Raw genomic sequence first — 21,224 nt, 5'->3', positions numbered from 1 at the left:
CCTGGGCCCCTGGAGCCGGCGCTGGGTGCCGCCCCTCTCCTTGGCAAACAGGAGCTGCTGGCCCAGCTCCCCACCCTGCCAGGTAGCCCCTGGAGAGCGCCAGGGCCTGGTTCGCTGAGGGCCCGAGAAACCGCTCTGCATTTGCAGCCCTGCTTCCTTGGCCTCACCTGCCCGACCCCCTCCAGGGCTGTCCCAGCCTGGCCCAGTCCTAGCCTGGAGAGGCTGTTTAGCACAGCAAGAACCTGCCTCTTGGGCTGCAGATTAGCCCCTCATCCTCCCCCATGCCACCCCCACCCACTTCCCCTGCCTGATCTTGCTGCTCTGCGCCCTATCTGCCACTGTGCTGCAGCTCCCCTCCCTGACCTGCCTCGTGGCACATACAGGGGTTGCCCGTGTCACGGGTTGGCCACACCTGGTTTAACACTGGGCCTCCTGCCCTCTACACTGGGTACCATGGGAAATGTCTTTTGTGATGTGGACTCGCCATCTGCCCTGCATCCCATTCCTAGAGCCTTCAGTCCTGAGTCACTTTAATGACACTGACTGAGTCCAAAGGCTATTTAGATTATTAATCCCTTTGTAAAAGTTAATCAGTAATGGGTGATCAGTGCCATCTATGGAGCATGCATCTATAAAACACCAATCCTCTGCTGTTGATCGCTATTTATCCGTCAGGTTCTGCGGTCACTGTTCCATATGCAGCAGCGAATGGTTCCAAGTGTACTAACGGGGTCACTGCCTCAACTCCCAGACTGCTGCCAAGCAGGGGAAGCAATAATATTTCTAAGACATTCTGTTCATCCATGGCTTTTTTCCACAGCCAATTGTAGCTGATCAACTTCATAAATGATGCAGAACCAAACACTTCAATGCTTCAATACATATCTGAGAATGAGACCTTCAGTTTGTGAGCAGCCATGCCGACACTTTTTTATTTCTCACCAATAATATGTTCAGGGGAATTGGTACTTGATGCTTTTGTGACTCAGTACTCTTGACTCTTTCTCCCTGTCTGAGGGATGAGTCACTGGACTGTGCTCAGGTTTTCTCTACCATCTATCTCAGGCTTGTCCAACATATGGCCCGCGGGCCGCCATGCGGCCCACCAAGCCATTTTCTGAGGCCCACGGTGCTGCAATGGGAAACGAAAGTAAACAGTTTACTTTCGTTCCCACCCCTTGTCCCTCCCCCAGCCCCTCAGCAGATTCCTAATGGCTGCTGAAGAGCTGGGGAAGGGACAGGGTTCCCACACGCACTGCGTCAGCTTGACGTTGCCGACACAGTGCCGCTCCTCCCCTCCCCCCTCGTTTCACAGTGTCCCTTCCTCGTCCCACCCCTCCCTTCCTAATTTGCATGCCAGCTCCTCCCCTCTCCCACATAGCAGGGTTTCTGTTCCTAGCCCTGCCCGTCCCTTCCTCATTTCCATGCCGGACCCGCCCTGTGCTGGTCCCCGTTGGCCACGTGGGCTAAAGCAGGTCATGGTGCAGCAGGCGGGCAAAGGGGGCGCAGATGCTAGTGCGGAGGGATGCTGCAGCCGGGCCTGCGGGAGTGCTGCTGCTGTGGCGGTTGGGGCGGGAAGCCAGCACTGCTCCCGCCTCCCCGCATCCCCCCGCACCCGCAGACATCGTGCTGGGGGTGGTGAGTTGTGGGCCCTGGGGAGGGAGGGAGGGACCCCTGCTGCTTGGGCTCAGGCTTGGGCTGCCCCAGGGGAGAGGGAGCAGAGGGGTGTCCCTGCACATCCGCACCCCCCTGTAGAGTCCCCACGTCCCCCTGGCTGCTGAACCCGGGCACACAGGTGTGGGAGCATCCTCAAGGCCACCCAGGTGGCAGGGAGGACACGGCGGGGTCAGGCGGCACCCTTTGACCCCTGCATCCCCAGACCACAGCCAGACTGGACAGGCTGTGCAAGTGCCTGCTCCTGCCAGCCCACTGGCTGATAAAAAGTTCATGATCCGGCCCCACATTCAAAAAGGTTGGACACCCCTGATCTATCTCCTCTGTACTTGTGTGATTTCTAACCCATGGATGAGCTTGGGCAGCTGTTCCAAGCACATTTATGATTAGGAGCAGCCAGATTTTGATGGCAGATCTACATGCAGGACAAGGGAGATGGACTGGTACAGCTGAGATTCTTGCCTGGTGAGCTGGTAACATTCTCCAGCAAGTTTGGAAAGTGTGGCTTTGTTCTTCTCTGCTCTTCTCTTTAGGTTCTTTGCACAGTGCCTGATACTGTTAGGCCATGCTCCATAACTATGGCTGTGAGATGCTACAGTCAATAAATACTGTACCACTCATTGCTGTAGCATCTCATCACCTTTCACTACTTTATTCAGTGATGTGACTACCATTGTCACATGCAGTTCGCTATCTCTTGTCCTCTCCCTCGGCAGAAGAATTTGTATGTACAGGGTTGGAATTCTTATGGGTGAAAATCTTCTGTTGGACCAAGTGTATCATTGATATAGATACAGGCAAGCTTTCAGGTATCACAGTACCTTTAGGCCTATGATTCCTATGTTTATACCAGCCATACAATTGGTCCAATAAAAGCTAGCACCAACAAGAATCCTTGCCTCTCACATGTCTGCTGGACCATCATGGTGACAGTATCACTGTAACACTATCAAAAGAATGGAAGATATGAACAGGTTTTGTGTTTTGTTCCAGTAAGGAGTTGGTTTTGGTTTTTTGTGTACAAACTGTTGTGGGTCTGTGTCTGGGAAGTCAGATTAGAGAAAAGTGGCTTCATACAGGGAATGAAGGTGGTAAGGTTTATGATGGTCCTTAGTTCTTGTGAGCACTTGTTCTGCTGGCCTTTGGGAGAGCTCCAAACAAGACCTACATACCTTTAGGATGGAAAGTTCCACTGTGCTTTGACCACAGTTCTCATCCTGGGGCTTTGAGCTACCTCTAAATCTCTGTGTTAGCCACAGCCCATTTGGGAATGTTGTAGACTAGGAGCAAGATCTTGTAACTTAACTCTGTATTCTGCAGGAAGTCAGTATAGAGCAGTGATTCTCAACCAGGTGCCATGGCATGCTGTTAGGTGTGTAAATATGATTATGCTGAGTTCTTTGCAATAGAAAAATTGCTGTATTATTTTTCCATGGTCAAAAATGTGTAAAAACGAAGAGCTGACATTTTCTGAGGGGTGCCATGAGCCTAATAAGGTTGAGAGCCACTGGTGTAGTGTGAAAGGCAGGGATGAAGAACCTGGAGCAACTTGCTACAGTGGGGACATGATACACTCTTCTGTGCTAGTTGGAGCTCCTTGAGTACTTGTTTCCTGCCCAACTGTATTGAATTGCTATAGTCTAGACAGGAGATGATAAAGACATGTATAACTTGGGCTTGGTTATTATCTGATAGGACGAGAGGGAGTCTGTTAGCTCAGAGATCAACAGCCTACAGTCCAGTCTGCAAGCTGGATCTGGCCCATGGTGCCATTGGATCTGGCCTGCAGAACTGGCACTTCAGTGGTGTTTGGCAGCAGGGGACGTTGCATATGCCGTGCTGCACCTAGGCAGCAAGTGGTGGGTGGCTTTGCCCATGCTATGTCATGGCTAGGTGGTGGGGAGAAGTGGCAGCCAGGTTCTAGCACAAGTGGATCTCGGAACTGCTGCTGCCAGAAAATGTTGCCAACTATTGTGCTAGTTAGTTAAAGATGATAGCATTGCTTGCTGGTGCTGCTTTGTAGGTGTATCTACACGTGCCCCTACTGCGCCGTTGTTACTGCTCCATCAATTAGTACTTCCTTTAGGAAGTACAGCACATAGTTATTTTAGGCACTACATTGCTGTAGTGATATGCTATAGCTGTAGCATCAATTTTTGCCTGCTGGCGCTACATTGCCTAAAGTGTTGCTACAGTGCCGTAGATGTGTGCTGTGGGAGCCTAGTGCCAGCAAGAATCCTGAAACACCTGTAAACTATGGACTGAATTGGCATCTGTCCGTATGCATCTTCAGCCAGAGGTTTGTTTGTACTTCAAAATATACTTCACTTTTTTATCTCTATCTCTGTTTTGCTAGGATTCATCTGATCTTAATTTATGAGTTTATCTTGTCCAAACACTGTGTCTGTGGCAATGGTATGGTCTGTGTACTAAAGTGTAGTTAGAGTATGTTGTTGGTGCTGGAGTCCATGTCATCTGATCTGTTCACCTAGTGGCTCCCTGTAGAACCTGAATGGGGCTGAAGGAGAGAGTTGATCCTTGTGCAACTCCACAAATGAAGCATCTAGTAGTGGGAGTGCAGTTTCCCATGTCATATCTTTGGACAGAAGATATAAAACCATTTTAGTGCTTTCCTCAGGACACCCTCCATCTCCCAGGTAGGATAGTAGTATGTTATGATAGACAGTGTTGAATGCTGCAGTGAGATCCAGGAGGGTAAGGATAGACATTTGCCTTCTGTCCACTGATGGGGGAGATCATCTCAGTGTACTAATGTGAGGTCAGTACCATAGCCTGGCCAGAATCCACATTATGCCATATGCCTGATAGTCTAGTTTTATTTTGTTTTTGGTTAGATTCTCTGTGATCCTGCTTGCGGGTTTGATACCAGACAGAAGGTTTGATACTTGACAGTAACTGGGTAGACCCAGTGTATCTAGGGGGGCTGTTGTGTATTTGAAGGGGCAAGCTTCATTCCTTTATCATTAAAGGAATGAAGCTTGCCCCTTCAAATACACAACAGCCCCCCTAGATACACTGGTTCTACCCAATCACTGACTGTCGCTGACTGTTTCCTGTTTCCAATCACTGACTGTCACTAACAGTTGCTGACTATTTCCTTCTCTGAATAAAGCATTGGAAGCAGCTGCTCTGAGGACAACATATCTGGGATGTTTCAGCACCACTCCTGCTGGGGTTTCAGTAAGATCTTTTATGATCCCTTTAGCTTTGATGGTCTGCAAATGAGCCTAAAATCTATGCCAGCTTTGGCTCTGGTTTATGAGGTTCACATTCCCAATTCTGCATGGGTACACAGGGATAAAGAAGGAGCAACTGCGGAGTAGCGCTTAAGATACCGTTATGCTGATCTTAGCCAGAGTGGTGGGCTGAGATAATGGTGCTCTGATGGAGGGTCATGGAACCCCTAGTTACGCAGACTCCAATTTGGGTAGACTCTGCACAGGAAAACAAATGCAGAGACTGCAGTCACAACCCTAGAATATAAGGGGTTGAACTAGATGATGTCCAGCGGTCCCTTCCAGCCCTACCTTTCTATGACAGGATGGAAGCAAGCATGAAGTTCTCGCTCCACAGCACAGCCCCGGCTTTTCCTGTGGTTATGCTTGGTATTCACTTTCCAACACTGCTTTCCTTTCCTATGAATATCCCCATATAAACCCCTCAGTATTCAGTTTATTTGGGTTTTGTTTGGGCAATGTGAATTTCAGTGTGATGTTGAGGTTGAAAGTGAGCAACAGATTCTGGTTGTAAAAAAAGAATAGATATATTTAAAGATACAAATCTTATGTTGTTGCTTTTTCCCCCTTCCAATTAAAGGTGCAGGGTCACTGACTAGATATGATGAAACAGCCATTGCCACCAACTGGCAAAAAAAATTGACTCCAGAGCAGTTCTATGTCACAAGAGAAAAAGGAACTGAACTGGTAAGGAAGAGATTGAATGCCTTTCCAGGGGGAGGAAATGGTAGGAAAAATATGTCATTTGTGTTCATGCTTCAGGGATTAAACCATTTTATGGATTGGCGGATTAAGAAAAAAAAAAACTTTTCTCTGGGGGCTACTGTTCACACAGCTGCCAGCTGTAAGATTTTTCTCTCTGCATCTGAAGAATTTATAAATTTGGCCACTGTTAGGGACAGAAAGCTGGACTAGACAGGCCATTGGTCTTGTACATCTTTTTAACTCCTGCACATGTGAACTGGAAAAATAAATGTCAGAGCTACATCTTACTTCCTCCACCTCCTCCTGGTCTTGGTTTATTTCCAAAATCAAAACTCAGAACCTGAACAAATCGACTCAGACCACAGGCTGATGATCACAGGGCCCTTTCCAGCCCTGCCAGCTGGAAGAGGAAAGAACACCTTTTTCCCACAGAGTAGCCTTCTTTACATCCTCTTCCCCTTTTATACTCCATCCAGATCAGCCAGCTGAGAACCTGTTGACTCCTTCCATGCAAGATTACATTCTCCCCATGTCACCATGCTGGATTTCATTCTGTAACTGAGAGGCTGTGTGGTTTGGTAGAGCTCAAGACTGCTAAAACTGGGAGCCCTGAGCTTCACATGGCCTGACTTGCTATGTGCTACTGCACAAACCAGTGTAACCTGTATCTGGATCCTTATCTCTAAAATAAGGATCACAGTTCCAGGCCTCCCGGGTGGGCTGTGTGTTAGCTTGTAGCGGGCTTTGAAGTAGTGGAACCCAATATAAGTGACTTGCTCAGTGGGATGTTACACACTTCACATGCTTCCAGAAGGTCATGACTTTTGCCCTAGTTACCTAGTAGCTGGATGATTTACACATTTGACTGTAGCAGGGAAGCTCTGAAGGCAATGGCTTCCCTTCACTGATGATGTTTATTCTTTAAAGCTGCCCCCCTTCCTCCCCCAGGAAGCCACCTTTTATGCTTTTCTCTTGTTTTAAATCTGGTTCCTGCATGTTTGTTTGAGATGTTGTTTGTTTAAAAGTTGTTAATACTTTTTTATTTTTAGCCATTTAGTGGAATCTATCTGAATAACACTGAGCCAGGGATGTACCACTGTGTCTGCTGTAATGCCCCACTCTTCAGGTAAGAATCTTGACATTTCAATGCATATGGCTGTCCTGACCGGTTTACACACTGACAGGAGGTACACTGAAATACTTAATAGGAAAAATGCCATAGAAAAACCCTTTGATGCCAGCAAGCTAAACACTGTTAATGAGATTTCCAAGATGGTGGTGGTAGCATAGATTATAGGTGAAGATCTTTTAAGATGCTCAAAAAAGTTCTTACTGTTCATCTGTCTGCCAACAGTGGGCCTAGTACATTACAAACAAAAAAAATTGTGGCCACTGGCCAAGAGGCTTGTGGCATAGTTCAAAACAAGTTGAACCAGTGTGTTGTGCTCAGGTGAGTTATAATTAGTGTAAAAATGGGGCACAGCCATGGTCAGCCGAAGGCCCTCGGGGGCCTTAGGCATATCATGACATTCATTCTTTATTTGCATCTTGGTTTTACTTTTTAACTATGACCCTGCCCCCTCATGAGGAGAGATGGTGATAGGGGCTTCCTCACATTCCATAGCGGCAAATGCAGCAGGTTTAAGCCTACTTCTTTCTTCACCTGGAGCAGTAACAGTATTCCTCCTCCTTTCCTTATGGGCAGCATCAAGAGTTCTGTCTGGAGAGGTGGGGATAGTACCAGTAGGGAGTTCCCAGGGCTTATGCTAGTTACCAGAGTTTGTCGTCTGTAGAGGGTAGGCCAAAAATATGCATTCAGTATGGATTCACAACGGGCAAGTCATGCCTTACCAACCTGATTGTCTTCTATGATATGACTGGCTCTGTGGATGCAGGGAATGCAGTGGATGTGGTATACCTTGACTTTAGCAAGGCTTTTGATATAGCCTCCCACAGCATTCTTGCAAGCAAGTTAAGGAAGTATGGGTTGGATGAATGGACTGTAAGGTGGATAGAAAGTTGACTGGATAGTCAGACTCAGACAGTAGAGATCAATGGGTCAATGTCTGCTTGGCAGCTGGTATCAAATGGAGTGCCCCAGGGGTCGGTTTTGGGGCCAGTTTTATTCAGTGTCTTCATTAACAGTCTGGAAGATGGGATGGAGTGCACCCTCAGCAAGTTTGTGGATGACACTAAGCTGGGGGGAATAGTAGATATGCTGGAGGGTAGGGCTAGGATTTAGAGTGACCTAGACAAACTGGAGGATTGAGCCAAAAGGAATCTCATGAGCTTCAACAAGGACAAGTGCAAAGTCCTGCATTTAGGACAGAAAAATCCTGTGTACTGCTATAGGCTGGGGGTTGTCTGTCTGGGCAGCAGCTCTACAGAAAAGGACCTGCAGGTTACAGTGGACAGTAAGCTGAATGAGAGCCAACAGTGTGCCCTTGTTGCCAAAAAGGCTAACAGCATACTGGGCTGCATTAGTAGGTATGTTGCCACCAGCTCAAGGGAAGAGATTATTTCCCTCGATTCAGCATTGGTGAGGCCACATCAGGAATACTGTGTTCAGTTTTGGTCCCCCACTAGAAAGGTTGTTGACAAATTGGATAGAGTCCAGTGGAGGGCAGCGAAAATGATGAGGGGGGCTGAGGCACATGACTCATGAGGAGAGGTGGAGGGAACTGAGCATATTTAGCCTTCAGAAGAGAAGGCTGAGAGGGGAATTGATAGCAGCCTTTAACTACCTGAAGGGTGGTTCTAAAGAGGATGGAGCTAGATTGTTCTCAGTAATGGCAGGTGACAGAACAAGGAGCAATGAGAGGTTGTGGAATCTCCATCCTTGGAGGTTTAAGGCCCAGCTTGACAAAGCCCTGGCTGGAATTATCTAGTTGGGTCTACTTTGAGCAGGGGATTGGACTAGATGACCTCCTGAGTTCCCTTCCAACCCTATTTTTCTATGATTCTCTGCAGAGTCCTCTTGTTTAGCCAATATCAAAATTAGAGAAAAGCAGGACTGGAAGGGATGTCAGGAGGAGGTCATCTAACCCAGGACCCTGTTCAAGGCAGAATTATCCCTGATTAAACCATCCCAGCTAAATTTTTGTCTAAGCTGCTAATAAAAACATCCAAGGATGGAGTTTCTGTAGTCTCTCTAGGTAGCGTGTTGAAAAGTTTAACCAACTTCATTTTGAGAAAGTTCTTCTTAATGTCCAACTGTAACAGGGTGGCCTCCTTGTCAGGTCTCTGCCAGCCACCCTGCTCCTGGGACTTCACTTTCCTGCCACGCCTTGATGGAAAAATATGAGAGTTGTTACTAAGGCTGGAGGCTACCCATTACTTGACCTGCTTACAAGGGCCTAATATCCACTCCAGCCTCCCTTCCATGGGCCCATGCCTTGTAGATGTTACTCCGTGTGTGTTATTTCTCTGGCCTATGACTGGAGCAAACTAGGCACGCAGTTGTAGCTCTTCTCTACAGCCCCGGAGGGCCACTCACACACCACCACTCTCTCACCAGGGTCCCGCTCACTCTTCTGGCTCTCACCCAGCCTCTTTCATACTGTGCTCTCTTAGGGCCACACTCATCCTGCCCGGCCTCACCCAGCTTTCGGCTTAGCTCTCCTCACCTTGGTCAGCCCCGGCGCAGTCTGTTGGGTATCTCCTGCTACCCTCACCTGAGTGTTGACTGAGCGATTCTACAACTGGAGGCATATTTTGCTCCTGGCCCCTCGCTGGGTCACTACGCCTCCACTGGGCCTCCTCACTGACCCACACTTCCAGGGTCTGTCTGATAGTTGCCCCTCTCACTTGGAGTCTCACTCACGCCCCTAGGCTTTCCCCTGATGCTTGTGTGCGGCCCCCTTCTCCAGCCTGAGCTCTGCCTTGGGGCTCCTTAACGAGCCTGGGCTCCCCCTGCTCATTAGGATACCACCAGGGATGCGGGGTTGGGGTTATAAAGGTGCCCCAACCCAACTTTCACCAGGGAGGTAACTGGCCTGGTATTTCCTGGGGGCTCCCATACCACTAGGAGCCCCACCAGACTACCCTTCCCCGGCAGGGTGCAGTTTTACATCTTACCCAGGACAAGGGGTCACCTCCGCCCCTGCCCTTACCTCCTTATATTCCCAGAGCGGCCTTTCAGCCTGATGTTACCTCCTTCCTCCTGCAGCAAACTGTAGCCTAGCTTATCTCACTGGACCAAAATGGCTGCCCTAATCAGGCACCTGGCTGCTACCTGTTTTTCTGCCCTTAAAGTGGCCGGCACCTTAAAGTGGCCCTGCCACACCAACCTAAATTTCCCTTGCTGCAATTTAAGACCATTGCTTCTTGTGGCCACAGGAGACAGGACAACAGATAATATATCTCCATCATCTGTATAAAAACCCTTCAGGTATTTTAAGACTGTTACCAAATCCTTCCTCCTGCTCCAGACTAAATAATTCCAGTTCTTTCAGCTTTTCCTCATAAATCATGTTTTCCATACCTTTAATAATTTTTGTTGCTCTCCACTGGATGCTTCAGTTTGTTCACATCTTTCTTGAGTCCACAGTAAAGACTGCTGAATACTTTATTGGCTGAGGCCACATTGGTGAACACTTCAATGAGATTAATTGGGCTGTTCACAGCATTTAGAGCTGTTGTTTGAAACTTCTTCAGACCCAGGCAGATATTACTACATTGTTTACATGTGTCACTTTTTCAAGATGCTTTGCAACTAAGAGGGCAAGAAACCTATGTTTATAAAATAAAAACTGAGAGTCCCATAGCTAAGGCTTCTACAAATGCTTGTAGTGTCTCTGTCTTAATCCAACTCTGAGCACAGTTCATTTTGCACCCTTTGGAGAGGAAATATGTTTTCAGCAGAGATCAGAAAGAAGAGAGAAGTTAGGGGCATAAGACTAGAGAAAAAGAAACTGAATGGAATCAGTCAGTTCTCTGAATAATGGGAGAAGGTAGGCGCGTCTACACGAGATGCTAAATGCTCAGTAGACTAATTCTACTGCGCATTAGCGTGTCATGGCAAAAGCTGCGTTAATATGTGCTCTTCTTTTCTATGATGCTTTAGGATTACAAAATTCATAGATTAATATCTATGATAACCGTTTGGGTGCTTCAGGGGTAGGTGCATGGATTGATTTTTAGATAGCCATTCAGTGATCTAATTGGGCAGTTGTTCACAATGTGTTGCACAGTTTGAAAAATCGCACCACAATTGCGACTTGGACTCTTTTTGATTCTTTATTCATGGAGTAGGTATCCCCATTTTCTGTGAAGTGTCTGGATGCAACTCAGGGAGGGCCAAATCTTTCTTGGTAGGTCAAATCCTGGCTGGGGAATTGTAGGGTTGCTGACAATGTATTTCTGCAGCAAGTTGGTATTTTCCCAGGCTTCCCTCCATTGTTCTTCGGTGCTCTTGTTATCATCATAGAGCTTCTTGGCATATTTCCAGAAGGGTTTTCTAAATTTGAGCCTATCTGGTGGTGGGGTAGTGATGTCCTGGTTGATTGGGAGGCTAGGGTTACTGATGGCGTTATGGTATTCTCTCAAGCATGCGGCATCGTGGCAGAGCTGTGGGGGAGCAATGTTCACTAGGACTGGAAGCCATGGCAATGGCATACTTTTTAGCGTTCCTGATATAATACACATAGCTGCATTTAACTGTGTATTAACAATCTTTGTGTGCATGCTTTTGTTCCAGACTGGGGAACAATATTCTGCTTCAGAGAAAACAAGTGCTAGAGTGGCCATTCGAAGTGTGGTTGCATTTACTCCCTGTGTTGTTCCGGCCAGTTTATGCACAAGGTTAATTCATGCTTTTGTGTTTTTAGCAACATTCCATAGATGTTCATGAAAGGTGGGGCTCTGATTAAGAGTTATGTTGAGGTATTTTGGGAACTTCGTGCTTTACTGCTTCTATTAGTTTACTGTGCATTAGTGTTACTTCAAAGGCATGCACTGGCACTACTGCGCAGTAATGTCAGTCACTGCACATTGATTTAGGATTTGGTAATACAAGTACTAAACATCATGCCCAGTAACTACAGCGCATTAATGAATGTGTAGACATGCCCAGCTTGTTCTTGATACTGAGAAGGTTGTCATTAGGGTATTATGAAGTATCTAGAAAAGATGAATTAGGGTCCTCAATGCAGCCTTTAAGGATTCTGTTATACTGCAGATACGGATGGGTGTTTTCATTTATTTCAAATGTACTGGTAATACAAGAAAAGAAGCGGAACAAACCTAATGAATTTTACTTGCAGGATTATTGTTGGAGTCATGTCCACATAAATAGAATGCCACACTCAGGTTGTTAATGACAAATATTCTGTCATTCAAATGTACTTCCCAATTTATTAGACAAATTCAAGCATCAGTCTTAACTCAAGATGCTGAAAACATATTTTAAAAAAACAAAGTGGGAGGCTGCATTACAGCTGGGGAAAAGGCCTGGCTGCAGAGACTACACGTAGAAATAGGTTGAGCTGTTGTACTCTGGTATAGTTACTGCTAATGTGATTCCAAGGTAGACAACAAGAGTGATTAGAGACATGGACAAATTTTCACAAGGAGAGGTTGTAGATACTGAGATTGTTTACCTTAGGGGTTAGTAGGAGGAGGCTTGGTAAAAATATATGCCAGGCTGAATGGTGCAGACCTGCTTCATTAAACATCACTATTTACCCTTTTCCAAAATGGATAAACAAGGAGCCACTGAATAAAACTGACAAATGACAGAATGACAGAAAATCAAGTATTTTTTGCATAATACATAATTAGTTCAGTGAACTCATTTCCTGAAAAAAGCAACTTAGTGGGATTGAGAAAAGGAGTGGATGTTGATAAGGACATCAAGAATATCCAGATTTATAATGGCAAGAATTAAAACACATCCAGGTGTCTTATAGGGGATAGAAATCCTTGTATGTCCAGGAACAAAGAAGCCTCCAATGAACTGGAGTAAGAAATACATTTTCCCTGTGGGTAGGCTGTCCATAACTGCCTACAGCAGAATTTCTGTACCTCCGAAAGCGGTTTGCCTGCCATGGTAGAAATTACATTAAAGAGAACACTGGTCTGATTCAGTGCAGTTGTTCCTACTTGTGGTGAATGTTTGCTGTTACTAATCACTCACTGAGGGTCTCCACTGTTTCTCCAAGTGTTCAGATTTGCCAAAGAGAAATAATCCCCAAACTGGAGATTGCAACACCAAATGGATGGAGTGGTGAGTCCCACAGAAATTCATTTGTAGTGGTCTCAGTAATGGGATTGTGAGCCTGGACGTGAGTCGTTACAGGAATAGATTGGGAACAACTGCACCAGGAGGGAAAAAATAGTGGCACTAAGAGCTTGATCCTTAGAGAGCCAGGATGGAAGGTGGGAAAATATGGTCCCTAAGGCTGTGTAGCACTGAGCTTGCTGTTCAGTTGAGCAGTCATGCCCAGGACCATGGTCCTCTACAGGCAGCAGCATTTCAGCTTTAGTCCATCCTAGACCAACAGTCTGGGTTTTCCATTAGAAAGTTGCAGATTGATGCGTAGTGGCATTGTTGGATACACTCAAGCAGTCTTGGTGCTTGAGTCTTGCTAAATAAATGGATCTTAGGTGCTTAAACCTGTGTAGGTGCTTTGAAGAATCCCACTAGGTGCACATCTGCATCTTTAGGCACCTAGATACCTTAACCTTTGAAAATCTGGCCACAAGTGCGCCAGCTGTTCCCCTCTGCTAATATTGCACACTGCAACTTTGTGAAAATCAGGGTTTGAGCAAAGAGAGTGCCACAGGGCAGTATGTGCAGGTTGTGTTCTACTCTGTGTAAATGAACGAGAAGAGAGTATTTTGGACATGGGCCCAGGTCCATAAAGGTGCCTATTCGTGGGAATGCTGTGCAGTGTTTCAATGCCCATTCAAGTAAATGCAACTAGAAGTGAAATTTTAAAGAATGGGTTCTGCATCCTGGATCATTGTAGCTTGACTGAGAATGTATAAGCACCTCCTGATCAGGGGTCATGGTAGCCAGCACAGGGGATGCATGAACTGCCTGACAGGAAGTGCAGAAATGGTTGTATCTGGGACTCAGCCTTTCTCCTGGAGTTAGGTTGGTGAAAACCCTCTCTGGGCAGTGATAACCCACCTTTTGCACAATAGTTCAGTGGTTAGGGTGCTTATCTTTTCCAGCCTGAGGTGGCTTGAGTCTACAACTCCCACTTCCTATAAAAGTGCCTTAACCAGTGGGCTCTGGACTAAGCAGGACTGGAAACATCTTCCACCCCTTCTGTTGCAGCAGGTTCAGTGGAAGCATGAGTGCAAGATTCATGGGGTCAAAGAGAAACCAAGCCTGCCCAAGGGAGCCTGACTCTATAGGCTCAGAGATGAGGGAGCCCTGGTCTGCATTTTATCTAATAACAATTTACTACAAAAGTTCACCAACAGAGTAGGACCCCTCAGCAGATTTTGGCACAGGAACACCCAGTTTGTGAATCCCAGACTCCCTAAGGGGGGATGCGTATGTTAGCACTCCCATCTGATTCAAAATGGAGGACATGCTAAGCTGGAGCAGTAACAGCATCTTCAAATGTGTGGTCCGTTCTTGCCTACATGCCAGAACATGGATGCAGAATGTTGCTGAATTACACATTGGAGAAAAGGTGCACACATTTCACCTACAAAGCAACTAGCTTTCATAAATTCTTTTTTGAATCCTGACCCTAGTCAGAAGCCTTTTTATATTTCTCACTAAAGCTATATTGGGATGAGGATGAAGTCATGTCTTATTCATAAATGTTTTAAAACACATTGCAGACTAGACCTTCAGATGGGAAATTAAGGGAATATTACATTTGTGTAGTAAATACATTTTAAAAAAGGCCATGGTGAAAATGAACTTGCACACATCAATAAATGAGAGATCTTAATAATCGGGAGCAGACTAAATTCTCTTTTGCATGAGTGTGGAAATCCATGTAATACAAGCAAACATTTGGCTTAAACTTTTGTGCCTTTTCAGATGATTTCTGATAAATTGTTTTAAAAAAATGTTTTCAGAATCTCCTGCAAAACTCTGTACAGACAAAATGAAAAGCTTAAAACAGGTCTAAAAAAGTGATCCCTGCTAACTCATCAAGGAAGATTTTTAAGTTTCCCAGTTGTATAAGAATTGTTCCTTTACGTTAAGAGACTGTGATGCCGGATGTTAGATAAAGACAGGCAAGCATGAATGTAGGTCAGCATTGAAGAGAATTGTGTAAATTGCTTTTGTGTAAATTGCATTTATGCTAGACTGCTACTCTTGTTGCAGTAAAGGGGTACATGACTTCACAGTACACTATCCTAGAAAAGCATGGGTATGGCTGTCAGAAATATTAGGCCTTGACACATTTCTGTGGAGGGAAAAATTGCAAAAACCTACGTTTTGAGACTGGAAAATTCATAGATTTCTCCCTCCCCCACCTCCCCCCATAAATCAGCTATTTTAGGAAGAATCTACACAATCCTAACACAAAAATCAATATTTGATAGGAAAATAATTCACTGTGTTCAGAGCTGAGCAGTCAGCAACAAGAACTTCAGGTTAGCAGTATTTTTACTGAACTGTTCAAATGCACAGGAATATTAGCTGAGGATAAAAACAAATATCCTTACTCTTTTGCCTCCTCAAATACCCTTCTCTCTCTCTCTTTCTGTCTCTCAGTCATTTCTGCTACCAAATGTTCATTGGAGAAAGTTAGAAATACATGGAACAAAGACCTTAATCCATAGATAACAAATTATGGAGCTTTAAAGAAAGCTCAAACCTTCAATGAACCATAAACCTACAGCTGAGGCTCATACAGCAAAAAGCACTTTTTAAGAATTATCTGGACTGTATCCAGGATGGCTAAAGTAATGATCAAAGCAAATTACATGTGCTAGAAGTATGGCATACTGAAGGCTGATCTAACACATACGTTTAGGGAAAGTCTATTTATAAATTCTTGGCTGAAATACTTCAAAGGACAAATCTGACCTTGAGCAGCCATATTTACGTGGGTTCTAGACTGTAGGGGATCTGTGACATGCCTGTTAGTAAATCTCATAGGGACAGTCTCTATTTAGAGCTAATTTAGTAGCCCAGAAGGCTAATCCTTTAACAACAGAAAACATCTATGGTAAGCTTAGCCATTAGACTTTTGAAGATAGATCCCAGACTGAAGTGGAGCTATAATGAAAAGACTTCAGTTGGTTTTAGATAGAGTCCTTGCAGACTGTCCTTCTGTGTAAATTATCAGGGGGATAAATGTAAAGGAATATAGTTAGACAAGGTTCTTTGGGTAAATCTGATATTTTATTAGTTGGTTTATTAGACCAACTCAAATAGCTGGAAAAATTCTTCTTAGCAAGCTTTTGGGGTTAAATACCCTTTGTCAGGTTGAGGAAGCATCGGCAGTTGGTGTATGCTGTTCCTGGATGGATGGTAAAGAAGCCAGAGGCTGGTATGCATGCAGGAAAGCCAGTCAGTGAAGTTGAAGAAAGCCAGTCATTGAACTATATAAGGAATATGGTTGTTTCTTGATCTTTCATGGACCGGGGGTGGGGCTGGGAGTGGAGGGAAATGTGTCAATATGTAAAACTTACTCCTGTGTTTTAGAAATATAACAGGCCAAAAGGAGAAGCACAGATAGGTGTTAATTAACTTCAGATATTGTAACTGGATTGCCATGTTGGCTCAGGCGATTCCTCAGAGATTGTCCATGTGGCTGTTCCCCTGTATTGTCTCCAAGCCTTTGCCCTAGACTGGTGATTTTTAAACTGTGTTCTGTGGAACCTGGTTTGGGGTTTCTGCAAAGAGATTAGGGATAATGGCAGAGTGGGCCAGGAGGTGGTATGACCCCTTTGCCAAGCTGGGTTGCCTGGATCTGCATCACTTCATACAACCTATACAGCCGGGGTGGGGGTTCCACAGCAAAAGTGATATGAAGGGGTACTGTAATGTCAGGAAGTTTGAAAACCACTGCCCTGGATCATGCAGGAGATCTTTCTGGATGGAAAGGACAGGACCAGTAGCCACCTGACTACCTCTGTGGGCAGTGTGCAGGCTGTATTTACTTCTGTACAGCTTATGCCCCTTTTGGGACAAAGCAGGCAATTCCTGGGCCAGCTAACAGACAGAACTAGCTTGGCTGAAGCATTAGGCTAGGACAGATATTCAAAAAGCCTGAGCCTGAATTGATTCAGTCTTTCCAGGTTAGTCTAACCTGGCTAGGCTGAACTGGTTTGTAACTGGACAGATGTTCTCTCTGGACTGAGGAAATGCAGTCACATGCCTGCTGTGGCTCAGGCTAGAAGCCAGGGACACTAGAGCAGCCCTCCTTTCCCTTCCACAGAGCTGAGCTGATGTGGGGCATGGCCACAGGGGGCTCTGATTAGGGAGGGGAACTCCCCCTCCTGCAACGCAGCAGGGAAAGTTTATCGCACCCAACTCAGTGTTAAGAAAACAACTCCACCCCATTAAAAAAACAACAAATGGACATTACCAGCTACCTGTCCTGTCTTTGTCCAGCTTGGAGGTAGCCAGTACAGTATGTGGTCTGCTAGCTAATGCTGAGAGGTGTCTGTGAGGGATGGGGGAATGCCTGCTTAGCAAAGAGTGGGGCGGGCAGGTGGGGAGCAGAAGCCTGCAGAGACTGCTGGAGCTGCAGCCAGGGAGCAGAGGGGGAGGGGTGAGCCCTGCTGTGGAGCAGAGAGCTCCTCCTAGCCCAGAGAGCGTGTCAGGATGCTGGGGGAGTCTGGTTTATCTTAAACCAGCAAGGGATCTGGGACAGACATTGCATAAACTGGTTTGACCCAAATCAGTTAAGTCTGATACTACATTCAACCAGGTTTATCTTGACTTTGTTTCAGCCTTCTCAAACTGATTTATGTGCACTGAACATCTGTTCTGTTACAGGTGTAAACCAGTGTCTGATCACTTAAATTGGTTTATGTGTAATGTCCCTAGCTTTGCTGCCAGAAGGCAAGAAGGGGATGGGGAGGCAGTGAGTCTCTCTGTGGTAGGTCCTGGCAGGTAGCAGACTCCTGAGATGCCTGTGTGTTTGGAGGCAGACATGGTGCATCTGTGGCAAGCCTGAAACTAATGTTTAATTACACCTTGTGGCCTAGTCAGTGTAATGCAATGAGCAGCAGCCCTTAGGAAGATGATCTCTCCGCCATTCCTCTGCTAACGGTATCTCTATTACTTGCAAAAGTTGTATTGCTCATAAAAAAGACTTCTACAATTATTTACAAAACATACACCACTCAGATTATTTGTGTTTATCTGCCATCAGATCTGTAGTGCTACATTTTGTCTTGCATTAAAGCAAACGCTGTGCTTTTTGCACACTTGTTACATCAGATATTCATCAGTTTGTCTTTCTGAGATGCACTGAAATAAGACTTACAGATTTTTCTTCACCGCGTCTTTCATGTCCCACCATCGTCTGTCTATTTATCTTACTTAAGTATACTTTAAATTGCTGTTGACGCTGCCTTCAGTGGTGTTAGGAATTCCCTTTACCACAAGGTGTCACTATGAGCATTGATTTCAGGGAGCAGAGAGGGCTGGGATCAAGGAATATAAACCTGGGTGGGAGACCCTTGGGATTTCTTCCCCAGCAGATTTAGCATAGTGGTGCCTTTGTCTTGATTTTTTGCCACAGTGTGTAAATCACTTGTCCTGAGAAAAAGACCAATTCTGAATTATGGTCATGGTTCAATCTTGCATTATTTATAAGGGAAGGAACTTTTAGGTGTCTTTTCATTTGCCACTTGTCTCAAACTGTTATTTTGTTCATATTTTACAATACGTGTTAAAAAGAACACTGGCAATCCTTTATAATAACAATAGCATTTTCTCCTTGTGTGCCTTGAGTTGAAAACTGATCTGGAAAGGAATCTATACTGAAACAAACAAATTGTAGTTCATCGTAAATGTTGTGCACTTTCTGTGACTTGCTGTTCTGTATCTGCATCTAATATCAAATCTTCAGTTTTTACTCTGACTATACTGATTTATGTTACCTTTGACATAATTTAAACATAATTTCCTTTGAATTTTCCTTGAATGGCACCTTTTAAGCAAAGTATGATTGAAGGCCTTTCCTAGTCTCTTACCTATTTCAGCTATCATTTTTTGCAGTTGTTGCCTATCAATGAGGGAGTATTTCTCTGTATGGTACCAGTTGCCACCACTCAGGAGCAGTGCGTCATCGTATTGTAGAAAGTTTCCATTCGATTGGTGCAATGAGCCAAGCTCTGATCCACAAAGCAAATATTTAGTGGCAGCTTGTCACTTGTGTTGCTTCAAGCAGTAGTTGCTGTGACATGTGAACCTGGTTTGCCAGGTCAAACTAATGAGTCTCTATTATTATTGTATTTTCAGTAATAAAAACAAAATCTCTTTTGAGGCTGTACCGTAGTGAACAAGGCATGGCACTATGACCTCTCAGTAGACTTTACCCTATGTGTTCAACCATTTAGAGCTTGAAAATGGCTTTCTACAGAATCGTGGGTTTTCAGTGCCATCAGCAAGGAGGAAGAATCCTTTCTGGAGAAGGATCAGGAAATCTATTTGGTGAAAAAGCTCAGAGAAGCAGTGGTGCACTGGGAAGGATTTCTACTGAGCCAGAGGCTAAATGTTTAAAAGTGGAAAGGGGAAAGATAGGGGGTGAAAGGGAAAGCCTCTTTTCCTATTAGAAACAATTAAGATGCCCATGAAACATTTCTTTATTGAATAACAAGATTTGCTATCTTTAATAGTTCAGAAAAGAAGTACGATTCTGGCACTGGATGGCCTTCATTTTCTGAGGCCTATGGAACATGTGGCAGAAATGAAAGCAATACCAATATCATGAAGCGTCCAGATAACTCATTGGGATCAGCCAGCACGGAGGTCCTTTGTAATCAGGTATAGATATACCTTGGAGACTACACAGAATTATCTTTTAAATATTTTCTCCTTTCTTCATCTTTCTATCGCCACATGCATGTTTAAACATATAACAACATATAGGGTTAATAGGTTAAATTTTCAAAACCACTTGTGATACAGGAGCCAAAATCCTATTGAAGGTCAACTGGACTTAATTTCATAAGTGACCTAGGTGCTTTTGAAAGTGTTTGCCCTGGATTTTATTTATGCATTTATATAATTTTACAAATGTACTTTTTGCATCCACATGGTTAGCAAGTAGATCTGTCCAGAGGTACCGGGGAGGGCAGCTATACCACAGAGATGTTTTTTTTTCTCAAACATTGGAATACAGAGACATGAGACAAGATCTAACAGTAACATAAAAAAAAAAATTGCTGAGGGAACATCTTGCCTGTGAAGGAGGGGACTGGCACAGAAGGAAAAATTTCTAGAGAAATAGCAGAGAACTGTTACATGTATATCTTGGTTCTGGAGCACACTGTGTCAGACCTAGGTCCTCTCCAGTACCAGAAGCATTAACAAGAGGATGGACAGATTATTGCCATGGAGGGGTCAAGAACGTTGTGTGCATGGTGCTACAGCAATAGGCCTCATCTGCACCAAATAAAATAGCAGAAGGAATAGGTGCTCTAAGGCAGTGGTCTCCAAAGTGGGGTGCGTGCATGCGCAAGATGATCCATTGGGGTACGGGAAGAAAATATTAGAACTTCTATTTAGATGTATATTTATATAAATATACATATATTGGGGTGCGTGCTCAAAATTTTTTTACTGATAGGAGTGCGCGATCAAAAAAGTTTGGAGACCACTGCTCTAGGGAGTGCATTTCACTGTGTGTTACTGCTAATGTGGAAAAGCTGACTTCCTTTAAGAACCTTGTATTGCAGCTTGAGTACTTACCATTTTTTCTATGAATCTTGTACTGGTTTCTTTATTCTCTGAGTAAAGACATCCCTTTCTCAAGGAAATGTTGGGTAGTTTGAAGGGGGGGGTTCTCCTTGAGTGGTCAGTCTTGCCCATAGCTGTGGAACAGCAGTGTAGAAAGCAAGGTAGTGTCTGATTTCATAGATATCGGTGTCCAAGAAGATAATGATTAAAATTGTTTTTCTGTTGCAGTGTGATGCCCATCTTGGCCATGTGTTTGATGATGGTCCTAGACCTTCTGGTCAGAGATTCTGTATCAACAGTGTGGCATTATCTTTTAAACCAAGTTCAGGCCAGTAAGACAGATCTTTGCAACCTGTGCATTGAAAGTACCATGGCTTTTCTTGTGCATTGTGGAGAAGATGCAGTGTTAAGTGCCAAAGAAGACTGCACTATGGGGCCCTCGATGCTACTGCACTTTTGTTTCAGAAATATTGCAGATGTTGATAAAAATATAGTTATTGTGATTTCTAGCCCAAAATTTACATTGTGTTGTTTAATTTAGTTTTAAGTAGTTGATGCAATGAATTAGGTTTGACTAATTCTTATAAAAGTAGTTTTTATTAAATACTTCATTAAATACTTTACTTTATTAAATACTTTATTAAATACTCAGTTGAACTTCATGTTGTTGAAATAAAATGATTTCTGCAAAATGGTTTTGCTCCATTCTTAATATAAACCTATACATTACCTTTTAAAATAGATCAAAG

General features: G+C 44.6%; 1 protein-coding gene and 1 long non-coding RNA gene across 2 annotated transcripts in view; one reads left to right on the top strand and one right to left on the bottom strand.

Annotated features, from left to right (window-relative positions):
* The window catches only part of LOC109291323, a 6,274-nt gene extending 1,619 nt beyond the window's left edge, over window positions 1-4,655 (bottom strand). The window contains exons 1-2 of the long non-coding RNA XR_002095814.1: window positions 4,445-4,655; window positions 986-993 (exon numbers count right to left, since the gene is read on the bottom strand). This is a non-coding gene — a long non-coding RNA (uncharacterized LOC109291323). The remainder of the gene's footprint in view (window positions 1-985; window positions 994-4,444) is intronic.
* A 261-nt stretch (window positions 4,656-4,916) lies between these two features.
* On the top strand, window positions 4,917-21,091 carry MSRB2 (methionine sulfoxide reductase B2). The gene is made up of 5 exons (XM_019507960.1): window positions 4,917-4,982; window positions 5,457-5,618; window positions 6,686-6,762; window positions 19,413-19,560; window positions 20,704-21,091. Exons 1-5 carry the CDS (start codon window positions 4,917-4,919, stop codon window positions 20,809-20,811), a joined length of 561 nt encoding a protein of 186 aa, XP_019363505.1. The 3' UTR covers window positions 20,812-21,091.
* The last annotated feature ends 133 nt before the right edge of the window (window positions 21,092-21,224 follow it).

Source organism: Gavialis gangeticus, unplaced genomic scaffold (genome assembly GCF_001723915.1).
Source record: "Gavialis gangeticus isolate Ggan-Ray unplaced genomic scaffold, GavGan_comp1, whole genome shotgun sequence".
NCBI classification, from domain to species: domain Eukaryota; kingdom Metazoa; phylum Chordata; order Crocodylia; family Gavialidae; genus Gavialis; species Gavialis gangeticus.
The sequence above is the reverse complement of the archived record's forward strand: the minus strand, read 5'-3'. Positions and strand labels throughout refer to the sequence as shown.

What these genes read in the sequence shown, in the direction of transcription:
- MSRB2 (XM_019507960.1), top strand. Translation starts at nt 4,917, where the DNA reads ATGAGCCTAAAATCTATGCCAGCTTTGGCTCTGGTTTATGAGGTTCAC. An exon ending in GAGAAAAAGGAACTGAACTG is followed by an intron (nt 5,619 to 6,685) that starts GTAAGGAAGAGA and finishes TTTTATTTTTAG; the next exon opens with CCATTTAGTGGAATCTATCT. An exon ending in TGTAATGCCCCACTCTTCAG is followed by an intron (nt 6,763 to 19,412) that starts GTAAGAATCTTG and finishes TATCTTTAATAG; the next exon opens with TTCAGAAAAGAAGTACGATT.